This window comes from Chiloscyllium punctatum, chromosome 18 (assembly GCF_047496795.1).
Source record: "Chiloscyllium punctatum isolate Juve2018m chromosome 18, sChiPun1.3, whole genome shotgun sequence".
NCBI classification, from domain to species: Eukaryota; Metazoa; Chordata; class Chondrichthyes; order Orectolobiformes; family Hemiscylliidae; genus Chiloscyllium; species Chiloscyllium punctatum.
The window spans coordinates 94,666,529-94,681,789 of NC_092756.1; the positions used below are offsets into that span (position 1 = coordinate 94,666,529).

General features: G+C 44.4%; 1 protein-coding gene across 9 annotated transcripts in view; it reads left to right on the top strand.

The window, feature by feature from the left end:
• The window catches only part of ppfia3 (PTPRF interacting protein alpha 3), a 129,594-nt gene that overhangs the window by 69,391 nt on the left and 44,942 nt on the right, over positions 1 to 15,261 (top strand). For 7 of the 9 annotated variants that reach the window (XM_072588823.1, XM_072588822.1, XM_072588824.1 and 4 more), the window contains 5 exons: positions 2,561 to 2,695; positions 4,007 to 4,090; positions 5,303 to 5,434; positions 7,251 to 7,313; positions 10,859 to 10,944. In XM_072588823.1, the coding sequence (XP_072444924.1) occupies positions 2,561 to 2,695; positions 4,007 to 4,090; positions 5,303 to 5,434; positions 7,251 to 7,313; positions 10,859 to 10,944 (500 nt within the window). The remainder of the gene's footprint in view (positions 1 to 2,560; positions 2,696 to 4,006; positions 4,091 to 5,302; positions 5,435 to 7,250; positions 7,314 to 10,858; positions 10,945 to 15,261) is intronic. The other 2 variants (XM_072588825.1, XM_072588830.1) reach the window with 1 other exon arrangement.

The following is a 15,261-nucleotide window of genomic DNA, read 5'->3' on the forward strand; positions in this document are numbered from 1 at the left end:
CTCTCCTGCCTCATGGTGCTATGGAAGGTGTCATCTGAGTGAGAAGATGACTATTTCACCACTTTTCTTCATAAAATCTGACAGCAAAAGATGGAGGCCACTTGGCCCTTCATGCCTGTCCTTGCTCTTTGAATAGTTGTCTAGTTAATCATACCTTCTGCCCCATAGCTCTCTATATATTTCTTTTTTCAAGAATAATTTACTACCAAGTTATTAACTGCCTTCACTGCTCTTCCAGGCAATGCATTCCTGTTTTAAAGCTTCCCGTCTACTCTCTGGTTCTTCTGCTCACGTCCTTATTTTTTTCCAATTTGTTCATGTGATGTTGGTGTTGCTGCCTAGAGTGATATTTATTGCATAGCACTAGTTGTCCAGAGAACCATTGGGAGTTGACCATGTTGCTTTGGATCTGGAGTCACATCTAGGCTGAACTGGGCAAGATCAGCAGATCTCCTTGCACCACCACCACGTAATCTCCCCCTCTCCGAACAATACAAACAAAACAAACTGGAAGGGCACAAGTTCAATCCCCACTCGTGTGCCCCCTTGCCGGAAGTTTGAGTTCCTGTAGCAAAATGCACTCTTGACCACATTGTGAACACACCTACCTTGGCTGATATGTTCTCCAGTGAGAGTCAAACCCAGAGATCTTACTTGGAGATAAAGATGCTACCCGCTGGGCCACTAGACCTCCGTCTCCTTATCTATTCTCTCAAAACCCTTCCACCTTTTCAACAGCTCCATAAAACCTCCCCTTTAACTTTTAGTGGTGAAGACCGCCCCCATCTCTTTCAGTCTTTCCACAGAATTGAAATCCCACATTATTGGTCCCATTCTGCCCTCTGCCCCAGTGTCCATTGTAAACTGCACGGCCACTGGGAGGGTCTGCGAAGGGGCAAGATAACGGAGAGGAACAGAACTCCACACCCTGTCCAAAGCCTTAAGGCAAGGCCCAGATTTTAGCCTTCAGTCAGAAGTTGAGTTCCCTTATGACAGTTTCTCAGTTAATGGAACTACTGGACTTGTTCCACTTTGGTCATCAGTAAATTATGTGACTCTTGGATCTATTCCCGCAAGATAATACTTTCGGCTCAATTAAAATGGTCAGGGCAGAAGTCGAATACAGTATTTAACAAGGTTGTAATTTGTTGAATTGCTGCTGACTGTTAAGATCATGGATTTCGGTCTGGACACAAAAGAACTGACCAGTGCTGTCTCTATCTCTCTGTTGCTGGTCACTCAGAGTCTGGGTTGCTGTGGCAATTTACATTTTTACCTGCAAATTGCACTCTGGAGCTGTAGATAATGATGCTGGAGGCTCCAATGTTCTCTCCCTCACACAGCTGACCAGGAACCTCTCTTGCTGTCACTGACTGGCATTGGTGTGTGTCAGAAGGTTTTACAAGTTGATAAGGAACCTGTTTGACTGTTGTGTAAAACTTCCCTTCATCAGTCATCAGTCACAAAATTGGATTATCGAAGAGTCAAAGTTTGATCTGTTTCTTGCTCGTTGGGTGAAGCAGCCTTTATTGAAGACTCACAAGCTCCTTACAAATGTGTAGAATCTTATGACACAGAGGAGGTCATTCAGCACATTTCTGCGTGGTTGGCTCTTTTCAAAAGTACTAACCAATCTGTCTCACTGTGCCTGCTCTTTCCCCATAGCAGATATTTTCCTTTTGAGAATTTATCCAACCCCCTTCTGATGACAATGTTGAAACTGCTTCCACTTGTCCTTTTAACTTGTGTGTCCCAGATCGTGACAACTTGCTCTGTGTACAGGGAAAAAAATGCCCCTCTCTCTCTTCCAATTGTTATAATTCACTCATCCTCTGGTTACCAACCAACTGTATGTGGAAAAGGTGTATTCTGACAACTCTGTCAAAACCCTTCATGATTATGAACTTCTTCAGCTCCTCCCTCACCCTCTCCTCACCTTTCCCATCCCCTCACTCATCGACCCCCTCTTCACCTATCCATTACTTGCCCCTTCTTCACTTCCCCTCTTTGCCTCCCCCCTTCACCTCTGCCTTTTCACCTCCCCTCCAACCTCACATCCCCACTCTTTGCCTCCTGCCCCTTCACCTCCCCTCACTTAGTGTCAACCCTAAGCCCTTCACCTCCATTCCCCCCCCCAACTTTGTCTCCCTACTCTTCACCTCCCCCTCCACCTGTGATAGGGTTAGGGTTAACTCCGAAACAAATCCCCACCTCTGCTCTAACAGCATTCCCTGTCACCGCACATTCATGCAGGTGCCAGGTAATACCTTAGTGAATCCCCATGAATGATTACCAAAGACATGACACCCTTCTTAAAGAGTTCTGCCCAGGATTGGCTGCCATTCACCCAATGTGACCCAATCAGTGTTTATAAAGGTTAATAATAAGCTCCTGTCTGTATAAAGCCCTGGACTTGGTGTGGGTGAATGCTGGGATCCATCCTCTGAGGGAGCTAATGCAGGTCAGAGTGGGCCATTACTGGGCTGTCCAGTCTCACCAGAGATTTGTGTATGTCTGTGTGTGTGTGTTGTGTGCCCACGTGTGTGTGTTGCTCTTTCAGAGTGAGGAGAAGAGTCGGCAGCTCCAGGAATGGCTGGATTCCTCTAAACAGAAGCTGCAGCAAACAATGAGGAAGGCTGAGACTCTCCCGGAGGTGGAGGCTGAACTAGCACAGCGAGTGGCTGCTCTGAACAAGGTATGTTCCATATACTGGGCTCATCCAGGTCCCTATAAGCTCCACGCTGGGTCCCTTCACTCACGTCAGCAAGTCCCTCACCCAGTCATTTTGAAAACCCTTTCAATCTGGTCGCTCTTGCAATGTAGAAGCATGGAGACCGAATGGCAGTGGATGTAGGATCAGTTGTTAATTTAAAATCTGAGACAGATTTTTGTTAAGCAGACGTATTAAGGGATATTGCCAAAGGCAGGATATATGGAGTTAAGCCACAGATCCGTCATGGTCTCATGGAATGGTGGAACAGGCTTAAGGGGCTGAATGGCCTGCTTCTGTTCCCAATGGGACTTTGGTTAAATAGCTCATCTAAAAGGTGCAGCCATGACAATGCAGCCCATCCTTGACTCTGCGCTGGGAGTGTCAGCGTGGAATGAGCCCTCAGGTCACCAGAGTGGGATTCTGCCCCACAACCTCCTGACCTTGAGGCAGACGTAGTTTCATTTTGTTGTGAAATTCGTTCATGCAATGAGAGCACAACTAGCAAGGCCAGCAATTAATTCCCATTCCTAATTTCTCTGCAGAAAGTCACAAGAGGCACCGACAATTCAGTGTCTTGCCTGGCTAAAAAGAGCCAATCGTTTTAGTGTGAGTCTGGAGTTTCCCATGTAGGCCAGATTGTGTAAGGATGGCAGATTCTCTCCCTTGCCAGACATTATTGAACCATATATGTTTTTATGACAATCTAGTACTCTAATAATCATTCCTGGGATGGCAGGACTAAGATCCAGACTAAGGATACGGAGTAAGCCATTTCGGACTGAGATGAGGAGAATTTTCTTCACTTAGGGAGTAATTCTCTGCTGCAGAAAACGATTTAGTCCAAAACATTGAATACTTTCAAGAAGGAGTTGGCTATAGTTCTTAGGGCTAAAGGATCAAAGGGTATATGTGAGAAAGTGGGCACAGAGGACTGATTTGGATGATCTGCAATGATCCTATTGAATAGTGGAGAAGGTTCAAAGGCCCAAATGGCCTACTTCTGCTCCCATTTTCTATGTTTTCTATTATTAATGTGAAGAGCATTTCAATCTGGATTTATGAATCCATTGAATTTAAATTCCCCCATCTTCCATGTTGAGATTTGAACTCATGCCTCAGAATGTAAGTCCAGGTCTCTGGGTTAATCATGTGGTAATATTACCAAATCACATTAGGCCTCATTCAGGGTGAGTGCACTGCTCCAAGGTAGGGGTAGAGCTAGGAGACCATTCCTGCTCTTTACATCTCGATATGTAATCGGATCAGACTAACTCTGGAATCTCTCTGATGCAGGCAGAAGAGAGGCATGGGAACATCGAGGAGCGGCTATGTCAACTGGAGACAGAGCTGGAAGAGAAAAACCAGGAGCTGCAAAGGGTAAAGTCTCCTACTGTCCCAAAGCAGGAACACTTTTTATCCTTGATCAGCCGAGACGGCACCAACAAACACTGAAGGATCTCAATCACATGTGAATACTGCAGACTCATTCAAACAAATCTGGAAACTAAATATCAACGATCACTTTTCACTTTGTGCTGTAGCTTCACACACACACACACACACACACACACACACACACACACACTTGCCCCTGTGTGGTGACATGGTGGAAGGTTTCCTGACCTGACTGTCAGGATGTGAAGCTGGGTCATGAGCACTCCTTCCTAGAAACTCCTAAGATGGGTCTTGTATCCTGGAGGCCTCTGGCCCGTAGGTACCCACTGAGCCACATGACCTTCCCAGGACAGGATCACATTAGGGAGTACAGGTTGTTCTACTATAACACATGTTTCATTAAAGCGAATTTGCTGTAACACGATTGACAAATTGGGAGCACAAACTTTTAAAACGTGTTAGCTGTAATGTGATTACTGTGGAAACACTATAGGCACTGTTTCTAAAGCACGATTTTTTAATAATACAGAGTTGCACAAGAATGCAACCATCGCATTATAGAAGATCTACCTGTACTTTTAATTGAAGTGGATTATTTGACTCCAGCCTGCACTTGACTTTTCCAAAAAATTGTAAGATCTTTTGAAATGCAATGAAAAGCACATGGAACTGATTTCTAATATCCTCGGTAGTCATGGTGGGATTTGAACCCAGGACCCCTTGAGGCATTACGATAGCCCTCTGGAATTCTAGTCTATCACCATCCTCATCCTGGCTTCCATGCATCAGAGTACTCTGGGAGGAAACCTAGCAGATCTACAATACTTGAATAAAAGCAAAATACTGCAGATGCTGGAGATCTGAAACAAACACGGAGAATCCTGGAAAAACTCTGCAAGTCTAGCACCATCTTTGGAGAGAGAGAAACAGAGCTAACTTTTCAAAGCCATGATGAGTCTTCTTCCGAACTGAACTGAAGGAGAGTCAAATCAGACTGGAAACATTAACTCTGTTCCTCTCTTTGCACAGATGCTGCCAGACCTGCTGAGTTTCTCTAGCCCGTTCCTGGTGGATTTTATCCTTCCCCAGCTTTGAGAGGTGGTAATGGTGGTGATTGATCATTGAGGTTTGGCCCCAGCACATCGTGAGGCTACGCGGACTGCGTGTCTAAACCCGTGTCGTTCCTGTGCGCAGGCTCGGCAGCGGGAGAAGATGAACGACGAGCATAACAAGCGCCTGTCAGAGACTGTCGACAAACTCCTCTCTGAATCCAATGAGCGGTTACAGCTTCATCTGAAGGAGAGGATGGCAGCATTGGAAGAGAAGGTGAGAACTCACTCTTACTAGAAATGTGTGGCGAGGAAAGATGGGTGAGCAGGTGCAGCCAGGCATCTCTCACTCAACTGATGAGACAGAGATCAATAGATTTCTACAAAGACATCAAGGGAAATGGGTACAGTATGGGAATATAAGGTTGAGATAGGGGAATAATAGTTGATTGCTGGGCATTGTCCATGAGGTTAAATAACCTATTCCTATTTCCAACATTCCCGTGTAAAAGCAAAACTGATTGAACAGGAATGTAGCTGAGGGTTAGGGTTGAAGAAGCAGCATCAATTGAAACAATGGGGTGGCACAAAGGCTCAGTAGTTAGCAATTCTGCCTCCCAGCGCCAGGGATCCAGGTTCGATTCCATCCTCGGGCGACTGTCAGTATGGAGTTTGCCCATTCTCCCCGTGTCTGTGTGGGTTTCCTCCAGGTGCTCTGGTTTCATTTCACAGTCCCAAAGATGTACAGGTCAGCTGAATTGGCCGTGCTAAATTGCACATAGTGTTAGTTGCTTTAGTCAGAGGGAAATGGGGTCTGGGTGGGTTACTCTTCAGAAGGTTGGTGTAGACTCGTTGGGCCGAAGGGCCTGTTTCCACACTGTAGGGAACCTAATCAATGGAACATAGTCATCAAGAGTGCAGTATGATTCGAAGGTCTGCATGGTTTACATTGCTGAGTAAAACAGGTGTTGGCATTTATATCGAGCCTTTTGCATCCCGTGGAGATTTACAGCCGATGAAGTATTTTCTATGTTCAATAAAGTTATCTCATAATGTTAATGTAATAGGAAACAGCAGTCAATTTATACACAGCAAGCTCCAACAAGCAGCAATGAAATTGTGCATGTATCCATCAACATTTTAATTATGATAGTTAAGTGATAAATATTTTCCAGGGCCCTGCTAGGAATTCTCTCACTTGTTTCACAACAGTGCGAAGGCGTCCTTCACATCCACCCGAGAGGACCAACAGGAGCTTGTTTTAACATCTCGTCTGAAAGACAGGACCTCTGACAGTGCAGCATTCCCTCAGACTGAGCATTGGGAATGATTTTGGGCTTAAGTGACTGGTGTGGGACCTGACCTTGTGACTGAGAGATGGCTGCCTGGAGAAATATAATGGGTATCAAATCTTACGGCACAGAAAGAGGCCATTTGGCCCATCACACTCGGTGAAAGAGTTGCCTGAGTTAGTTCCACAGATTTCCCCATCAACTCGCAGGTTAGCCCTCTTCAGATAAGTGTCAGGTTTCTGCGATAGGAGACACTAAGGAGTACCCTGTTGAGATGCACCTAATGAATGAAAATAATGTGGTTGGATATTCACATCCGCGATGTGTTTCGATGATGGTGTGCTCTTGTTCACTTGGGGAGGGTACATTGCTGTGGCAACTGGCAAACTATGGAAAGCAGTAGGAGAGGCTCCAATTTCTTTCCCTCACTCAGCTGACCAGAAATCTCTCCTGCTTTTAGCACCCACCTGCTGTTGGCATGTGTTGGAAGGATTTGCAGGTTAATACTTAACCTGTTTAGTCACATTATAAACCTATCTTCCTTGGCCATTAAGACCTGGAGCAGGATTTGAACCAACTGCTCGTGGCTCTGAAACACTACCCATTGTGCCACAGGGTATCCTTGTTACTGTACTTGCTTTACATCTGCTGAAATAGGAACAGTTTCTGTCATGTTTTTGTCTGCTGTGCATTTCATGTGACAACCTTTCTGCCCTCTTTGCCTAATGACTGTGAAAATCTAATCTCTGTCTTTCCTTTTCTGTCTCTTTCCTTTCCCTTTTTTAATTCCTCGCCTCATAGAATGCACTAAGTCAGGAGCTCTCAAACATCAAAAAGGTGCAGGAGGAAGTGCTACTCAACAAGGTATCTTTTTCTCCATTTGAACTAAATGGTTACACAAAAATCCTTCAGTACTGGACCAAGTGCCATGGACTCCAATCCTGAATAGACCAAATGACCAATTTCCCACAACCGATCTTGGAATTGAAAGGATTTATTGGCCAGAATCCAATTGTTCCAGGGAGTGAGAAGAAGGGTAGGAGGAGGAACTTAGTTCTGTGAACAGCTGAAAATCAGGTTCTGGACAACTAGATGCAAGTTTTTGCAATTCAGATGTCTGAACTTCCAAGGGGGCTTAGGCTTGAAGGGAGAAATGGGGACAGGATCAGGAGAGTGGCCAATGGCAGCAGGCTGATGGGTGGGAAGGACGGGATGTGTGTGTGTGTGTGTGTGTATCCCCCCCACCCAAACCATCCTCCAAGAACTCGAGGATGGCTTGTAAGGGCTGAATGCCTACCTACGTGCCCTTTCAATGTGACATCTTTGACTCTTTAAAGCAACCATGGGAGCATTGACTTCCTGACTTTTCCCTGCCACAGGATTCACCAAACTCATATTGAGTTGAAGAGCTCGTGAGAAAAGCCAAATCATTGTTTGAGTGAACTTGAGACTCACTCCAACACCCACCTCTGAAATCCGAATCCAGACCAGATATAACAAGGGTTGTAGAGCCTGGATCACTGGAAGTATTTCAAGAGGAGGTAGATTGGTTTTTGAAATAACAGGGAGGGCAGTGAGGAGCTGACACAAAAGAGGTGAGGCAGAAGTGGGTACTGCAGATGCTGGAGATTAGAGTCAAGACTACAGTGGTGCTGGAAAAGCCCATAGTAGTTCAGGCAGTATCCACTCTAATCTTGACACAAAAGAGGTGAGGCCTGGTCAGATTAGCTGTGACTTTAAAGAATGGCGGACAGTCTTGAGGGAACAAATGGCCTATACCTCCTTCTAATACTTAAGTTTTCTTAGATCACTGTCCTGACTTGTACCTTGCAGTGTGTGAACACGCTGTGGGGAATCTGGAGGTATGTTACTCACTGCAGAATTCCCAGTCTCTGATCTACTGTGTTTCCATAGGTTAATACAACTCCACTGAGTATGGCCCTGTGTCGAAAATGTTAAAAGGATTCTGTAAGTTGACCAGAGAATTATATAATGTAGAAGAAGCCCTTCGGCCCAATAAGCCAAAACTATGCTCAATCTACACTCACCCCACTTGGCCTATAGCCTTAATGTTGTGACATTTCAAGTGTTCATCCGAGTACTTTTTTTTAAAGAGGTTTGAGGTTACCTGCCTCTATCACTCCCCCAGGCCGTGCATTCCAGACCCCCACCAGCGTCTGAATGAAAAACATATAATCTTGCCCAGTAAATATCTCCATCAGTGCCATCACTGCTCCTCTCCTGGTCTATATTAAGACCTGCCACTGAAGATTCTGGTTACTAGCAGAAATTGAAGAGAAACCCTAAATCCATGCTGGTCAATCAGGTAAACAATAAAGCAACTTTTGGTTGCTCTTCTGTTTGTTTTTTTTATTTCAGAGAATAAATGATCAGTTTGCAATACTATGAAGTGTGCGGTTGCATTGTAAATATTTCTTTTCATAATTTAAATATGCAACATACTTTCAAATATATATTAACATTTTAAAGACTAAGATAGTGAATAATTAGAAAGCAGAATTGCTAAGGTCCTTCAAGTGCCCCAGCAGGTAAAGGCCTAACTCAGTATGACAATGAAACACACAGAGCTGGAGGCACCAGGTTTCCTTCATGTCTGGTGCTGAGTGAGCTGACCACAACGGCAGGGGTGTCTCTGCAAATGACCATATCCCTGGGCTCAGGGTTAAGTGGTGAGAGGGAGAGAGAGGAAACTGATTGGTGTCCAGTGACATCTGCAGGATGCATGGCAAGACTGAAGGTGAAGATGTGGAGTTGCATGCGAATATTCTTCCTCCAGTAACAATAAACAATATACTTGCAATACTTTTTAATGCTCGTGGATTGTACTGGCATTTATGTACAGCATCCAAATCCCATTCGCAAATACAAACTTTTTACAAACTATTTCTGCTGTTTGGGAGTGAGGGCTTGAGGCCAGGATCTGAAATGACATGACGGGGGTGATTTTAACTCAAAAGTCATCCACTAAGACAATATTGAAATCAGACCCTTGGAAACAGTATTGCACACAAAATAATGGTAGAAAAGATTGGAATTATCATCCTCAAACCAGTTGATGCTCAATCAATTGTGTTTAATTTAAATCTGAGATTGAGGGGTTTTAGTCACAGATCAGCCATGATCTCATTCAATTGTGAAACAGGCTGAAGGGGCTAAATGGCCTCCTCCAGCAATTATGTCCCAATAAATGGTGATGAAAAGAGCACGCTGTTTGTTCCAATATTTAAGCTTTTCAGGATATTTCACTCATAAATCTCCCTCCTTGCCCTGACTGAATCCTTTATACAGATACTCCTTCCTCTGATAGGCAAATCAAGAATGTTGGGACAGATCATGAAGTTTGAGCTGGGATGTTTTGGAATTCAGAGAGTCCTGTGAATTGAGCAAACCCTTTTCTCCCTATCTCTGACCTTCCCCCAAGAAACTTTTGGATCCTGGCGATCAATTGCGGCTTTACAAATTGAAATCTTCAACTGTTTTACAATCTCAAAAAATATGGAGGAAAGATAACTCAAAGGAGCTGACATACAGATAAGTTATGATCTCACTGAATGATAGAACAATCTAAAAGGGGGTGAATTGCCTCTTCCTGTTGCTGACTGTAGGCTGCTGCTTTGCAGGAGGCTTGGACAGATGTCACTGAATTGCTTGGAGTGCAGTGTGTGGTTATCGCAAACAACAGTGGGATAATGATCAGATAATCTGTTTTCATTGGTGTTGGTTTAGGGATAAATAGTAGACTGGACATCAGGATATCTCCCTTGTCTTCTTTGAAATCGTATCTTGGAATCTTTCATCTCCATCTGACAGAACAGAAGCAACCTCGAGAGAACATGGGAAAGGTAGTATCCCCACAGAGTTCACCTCTCCCTCAGTACTGCAGTGGGAGTGTCAGTCTGCTTTATGTGGACGTGTCTGTGGATTTAAGATTTGCAGGCAAATTTAGCAGCTACCTTGTACACAGCAGGATCCTACAAATAGCTGTGGTATAAACAACCAGTTTCTGTTGTTGTTGGTTAGGGCACAAATGGCAGTTTAAACCTGTGGAAAATCCCTGACCCATCTTTCAACTTTATCGTTTATGTCCATCTGAACCTTCGCTGATAATTCAAATAAGGCACCTGCTAGAATGCAGCACTCCCTCAGTATTGCACTGCCACGGTTGCTTTTCTGAAGGGAGTAGGGGTTGGACACATGACTTCCTGACTCTGACATGATGGTGTCAACCTCTGACTGACAGCTGACACTTCTGTCACTGGTCAACAGGGACCTTGATAAAACAGGAGGTGGTTTGAACGTTGCTTTTTTTTGGAGCCAGTGAGGTTGGTGTGTCTGGGTTCTTGTGTGTTTGGTCTTGGGGTGATTAACTGGCTTTAATCTCCTGACAGGAGCAGTTGATGGCAGAGGTGGAGAGGATGCAGACGGAACTGGAGCAGTTGAGAGCAAAGACGGGCATTCGAGATGCTTACTCAAGGTAAACAGGACCAAAGCCAAAGTCAGATTCGCTTGGCAGTCATTAATTGAAGAGCCCTAACGTTGCCACAAGCAGCCACTCACATTTCCCAGAACTCCATCTGCAGTCAATTGTCCCAAAAGAGAAACAACTCCAGTTGCCACTTCTGGATGAGAACATGCCTGGAGATACCATTTCATGACCTCTCACCCTGAACTGCCCTGCCCCACCATTGGTGCCTCCTTCACAATAATTTATTATCCAGTTGGATTAAGCATGACGGTTATTGAAAACTGCATTTTGCCCCATATCCAATATTTTGGATATGTGAAATTCAATATTGTGAAATTACGACACATCTGGATAGTAGTAACAGGATAGGTCAGAGTCAGCATGGATTTATGAAGGGGAAGTCATGCTTGACTAATCTTCTGGAATGTTTTGAGGATGTAACTCTGAAGATGGATGAGGGAGATCCAGTAGATGTAGTGTACCTGGACTTTCAGAAAGCTTTTGATAAAGTCCCACATAGGAGGTTAGTGAGCAAAATTAGGGCGCATGGTATTGGGGGCAAAGTACTAACTTGGATTGAAAGTTGGTTGGCTGAAAGGAAACAAAGAGTAGTGATAAACGGCTCCATTTCGGAATGGCAGGCAGTGACATTGGACCGCAGGGATCAGTGCTGGGACCGCAGCTTTTTACAATATATGTTAATCATATAGAAGATGGTATTAGCAATAACATTAGCAAATTTGCTGATGATACAAAGCTGGGTGGCAGGGTGAAATGTGATGAGGATGTAAGGAGATTACAGGGTGACCTGGACAGGTTAGGTGAGTGGTCAGATGCATGGCAGATACAGTTTAATGTGGATAAATGTATGGTTATCGACTTTGGTGACAAGAACAAGAAGGCAGATTACTACCTAAATGGAATCAATTTAGGTGAAGGGACAGTACAGAGAGATCTGGGTGTTCTTGTACACCAGTCAGTGAAGGTAAGCATGCAGGTACAGCAGGTAGTGAAGAAGGCTAATAGCATGCTGGCCTTCATAACAAGAGGAATTGAGTATAGAAGCAAAGAGGTTCTTCTGCAGCTGTACAGGGCCCTGATGAGACCACACCTGGAGTGCTGTGTGCAGTTCTGGTCTCCAAATTTGAGGAAAGACATCCTGGCTATTGAGGGAGTGCAGCATAGGTTCACAAGGTCAATTCCTGGAATGGTGGGATTACCTTACACTGAAAGACTGGAGCAACTGGGCTTGTATACTCTTGAGTTTAGAAGACTGAGAGGGGGTATGATTGAGACATATAAGATTATTAAAGGATTGGACACTCTGGAGGCAGGAAACATGTTTCTGCTGATGGGTGAGTGCCGAACCAGAGGACAGAGCTTAAAAATTTGGGGTAGACCATTTAGGACAGAGATGAGGAGAAACGTCTTCACCCAGAGAGTGGTGGCTGTGTGGAATGCTCTTCCCCAGAGGGCAGTGGAGGCCCAGTCTCTGGATTCATTTAAGAAAGAGTTGGATAGAGCTCTCAAGGATTGTGGAATCAAGGGTTATGGAGATAAGACAGGAACAGGATACTGATTAAGGATGATCAGCCATGATCATATTGAATGGTGGTGCAGGCTCGAAGGGCAGAATGGCCTACTCCTGCACCTATTGACTATTGTTTATTTTATTTGCTAATAATTGAAAGGAAGTAAAATTTAAAAATGCAAATATAATGTATTTTATACGCTCCTCTAATTTTCCTGTTAGATCTCAGCTGTGATAAGAATTGAACTCACGTTGTTGGTATCCCTCAGCATCCATCTAGCCATCCAACCCACTGAGCAAACCAATTCCCATTGCTACCTCTGAACTGCCCTTAAAAGCCACCTTGAGCATGATGGGAAACAAATTCCGGCCTTGCCAGTGACCTTGCCCATGAGTGAAAGTTTTTAAGAAAGGCATTCATGATATGAATGGACTACTTCTGCCATCCAATCAGTACCCTTTTCTCATGCAGTATGAAATGTTGTTCCCTTTGAAATCTAGTATTCATGCATCTGATCTGATGTGGGCAAGATATAAATATTTTAAAAGCGTGTCTCTTGGTTTAAACAGTGTCAGTTTTCATTTGATTTTGCTCCTGTAAATCACTTTTCTATGTTTAAGCTGCCATCTAAATGCAGGTTGTTGGTGGGGAAGAGAGAACAGAGTCTTTGCCTTACTCTCCAGGATTTCCTGGGCAGTGCAGTGATAGACCCATTTTTTGGGCCTCAGAATTGGGCAAGTGTAGATGGCAGCTAGTCCCACTGGTAGCATAGACCATAGATTCTTATACAGGTGTGATTCTTGCTGGGATATCTTTTCAGAGAACATAGAACAGTACAGAACCATACAGGCCCTTTAGCCCTTGATGTTGTGCCGGCCTTTTATCCTACTTTAGGATCAAGCTAACCTTCATACCCTTCATTGTACTAACTTCCATGTGCCTATCCAAGAGTCGTTTGAATGTCCCTAATGTCTCTGACTCTACTACCACTGCTGGCAGTGCATTCCATGCACCCACCACCCTCTGAGTAAAGAACCTACCTCTGACATCTCCCCTAAACCTTTTTCAATTACTGTAAAATTTTGCCCCCTGTAACTGACTTTTCTACCCTGGGACAAAGTCTCTGGTTATCCACTCTATCTATGCCTTTCAACATCTTGTACACCTCTGTTAAGTCACCTCCAATGAGAAAAGCCTTAGCTCCCTCAACCTTTCTTCATAAGACCTGCCCTCCAGTCCAGGCAGCATCCTGGTAAATTTCCTCTGCACCCTCTCTAAAGCTTCCACATCCTTCCTATAATGAGACAATCAGAACTAAACACAATCTTCCAAGTGTGGTCAAACCAGGACTCTACAGAGCTGCAGCATAGCCTCGCAGCTCTTAACCTCAATCCCCCGGCTAATGAAAGCCTTCCAGATGCCTTCCGAACAACCCTATTAACTTGAGTGACAACGTTGAGGGATCAATGGACATGGATCCCAAGATCCCTCTGTTCCTCCACACTGCCAAGAATCCTGTCTTTCACCCTGTATTCTGCATTCAAATTTGACCCTTCAAAATGAATCACTTCACACTTTTCCAGGTTGAACGCCATCTGCTACTTATCAGCCCAGTTCTGCATCCTGTCAATGTCTCATTGAAACTTACAACAGCCCTCCGTACTATCCACAGCTCCACCAAGATTCGTGTCATTGGCAAACTTACTAATCCACCCTTCCACTTTCACATCCAAATCATTTATAAAAATCACAATGAGCAGAGGTCCCAGAGCCGATCTCTGCGGAACACCACTGATCACCAAACTCCAGGCTGAATACTTTCCATTTGCTACCCCCCCTTTGTCTTATATGGGCCAGCCAATTTTATATTCAGACATCCAGGTTTCCCTGTATCCCATGCCTCTTTCTGAATGAGCCTACCATGGGAACCTTATCAAACGCTTTGCTAAAATCCATGTACACCACATCCACCGCTCTACCTTCATCGACATGTTTTGTCACATCCTCAAAGCATGACCATCCCCTCACAAAGCCATGCTGACTATCTCTAATCAAACTAGGGTTTTCGAAGTAATCATTACTCTTGTCTCTCAGAATCCTCTCCAATACTTTGCCCACCACTGACATAATTCCTAAGATTATCCCTAATCCCTTTCTTGAATAAGGGAATAATATTTGCCAACCTCCAATCATCTGGCACTACTCCAGTGGACAGTGAGGATGCAAAGGTCATTGACAAAGGTGCAGCAATCTCTTCCCTCACTTCCTGTAGTAACCGAGGGTATATCCTGTCTGGTCTGGGGGGTTTATCTATCCGTATGTTTTTCAAAATTTTCAGCACATTCTCCTTAATATCAACCTGTTCTTGCATATCAGTCTGTTTCATGCTGTCCTCAGAAATGTCAAGGTCCCTCTCACTAGTGAATAATGAAGCAAGGTATTCATTAAGGACCTCCCCTACTTCTTCCGACTCCAGGCACAAGTTCCCTCCACTATCCCTCATCGTCCCTACCGTCAACTCTGGCCTTCCTCTTGTTCCTCACACAAAGAATTTAACTCTGTTGGATTTTCCCTGTGCATGGTTGTTGAACACTGGCCACCTCCAGTCATCTCCAAGAACTGTGTGGTCTATACTTTGTAGAAACATAGAAAATAGGAGCAGGAGTAGGCCATTCAGCCCTTCAAACCTGCTCCGCCATTCAATATGATACATGGCTGATCATCCAACTCAGTCCCCTGTTCCTGCTTTCTCCCCATATCCTTTTGATCCCTTTAGCTAAGAACTATACCTAAC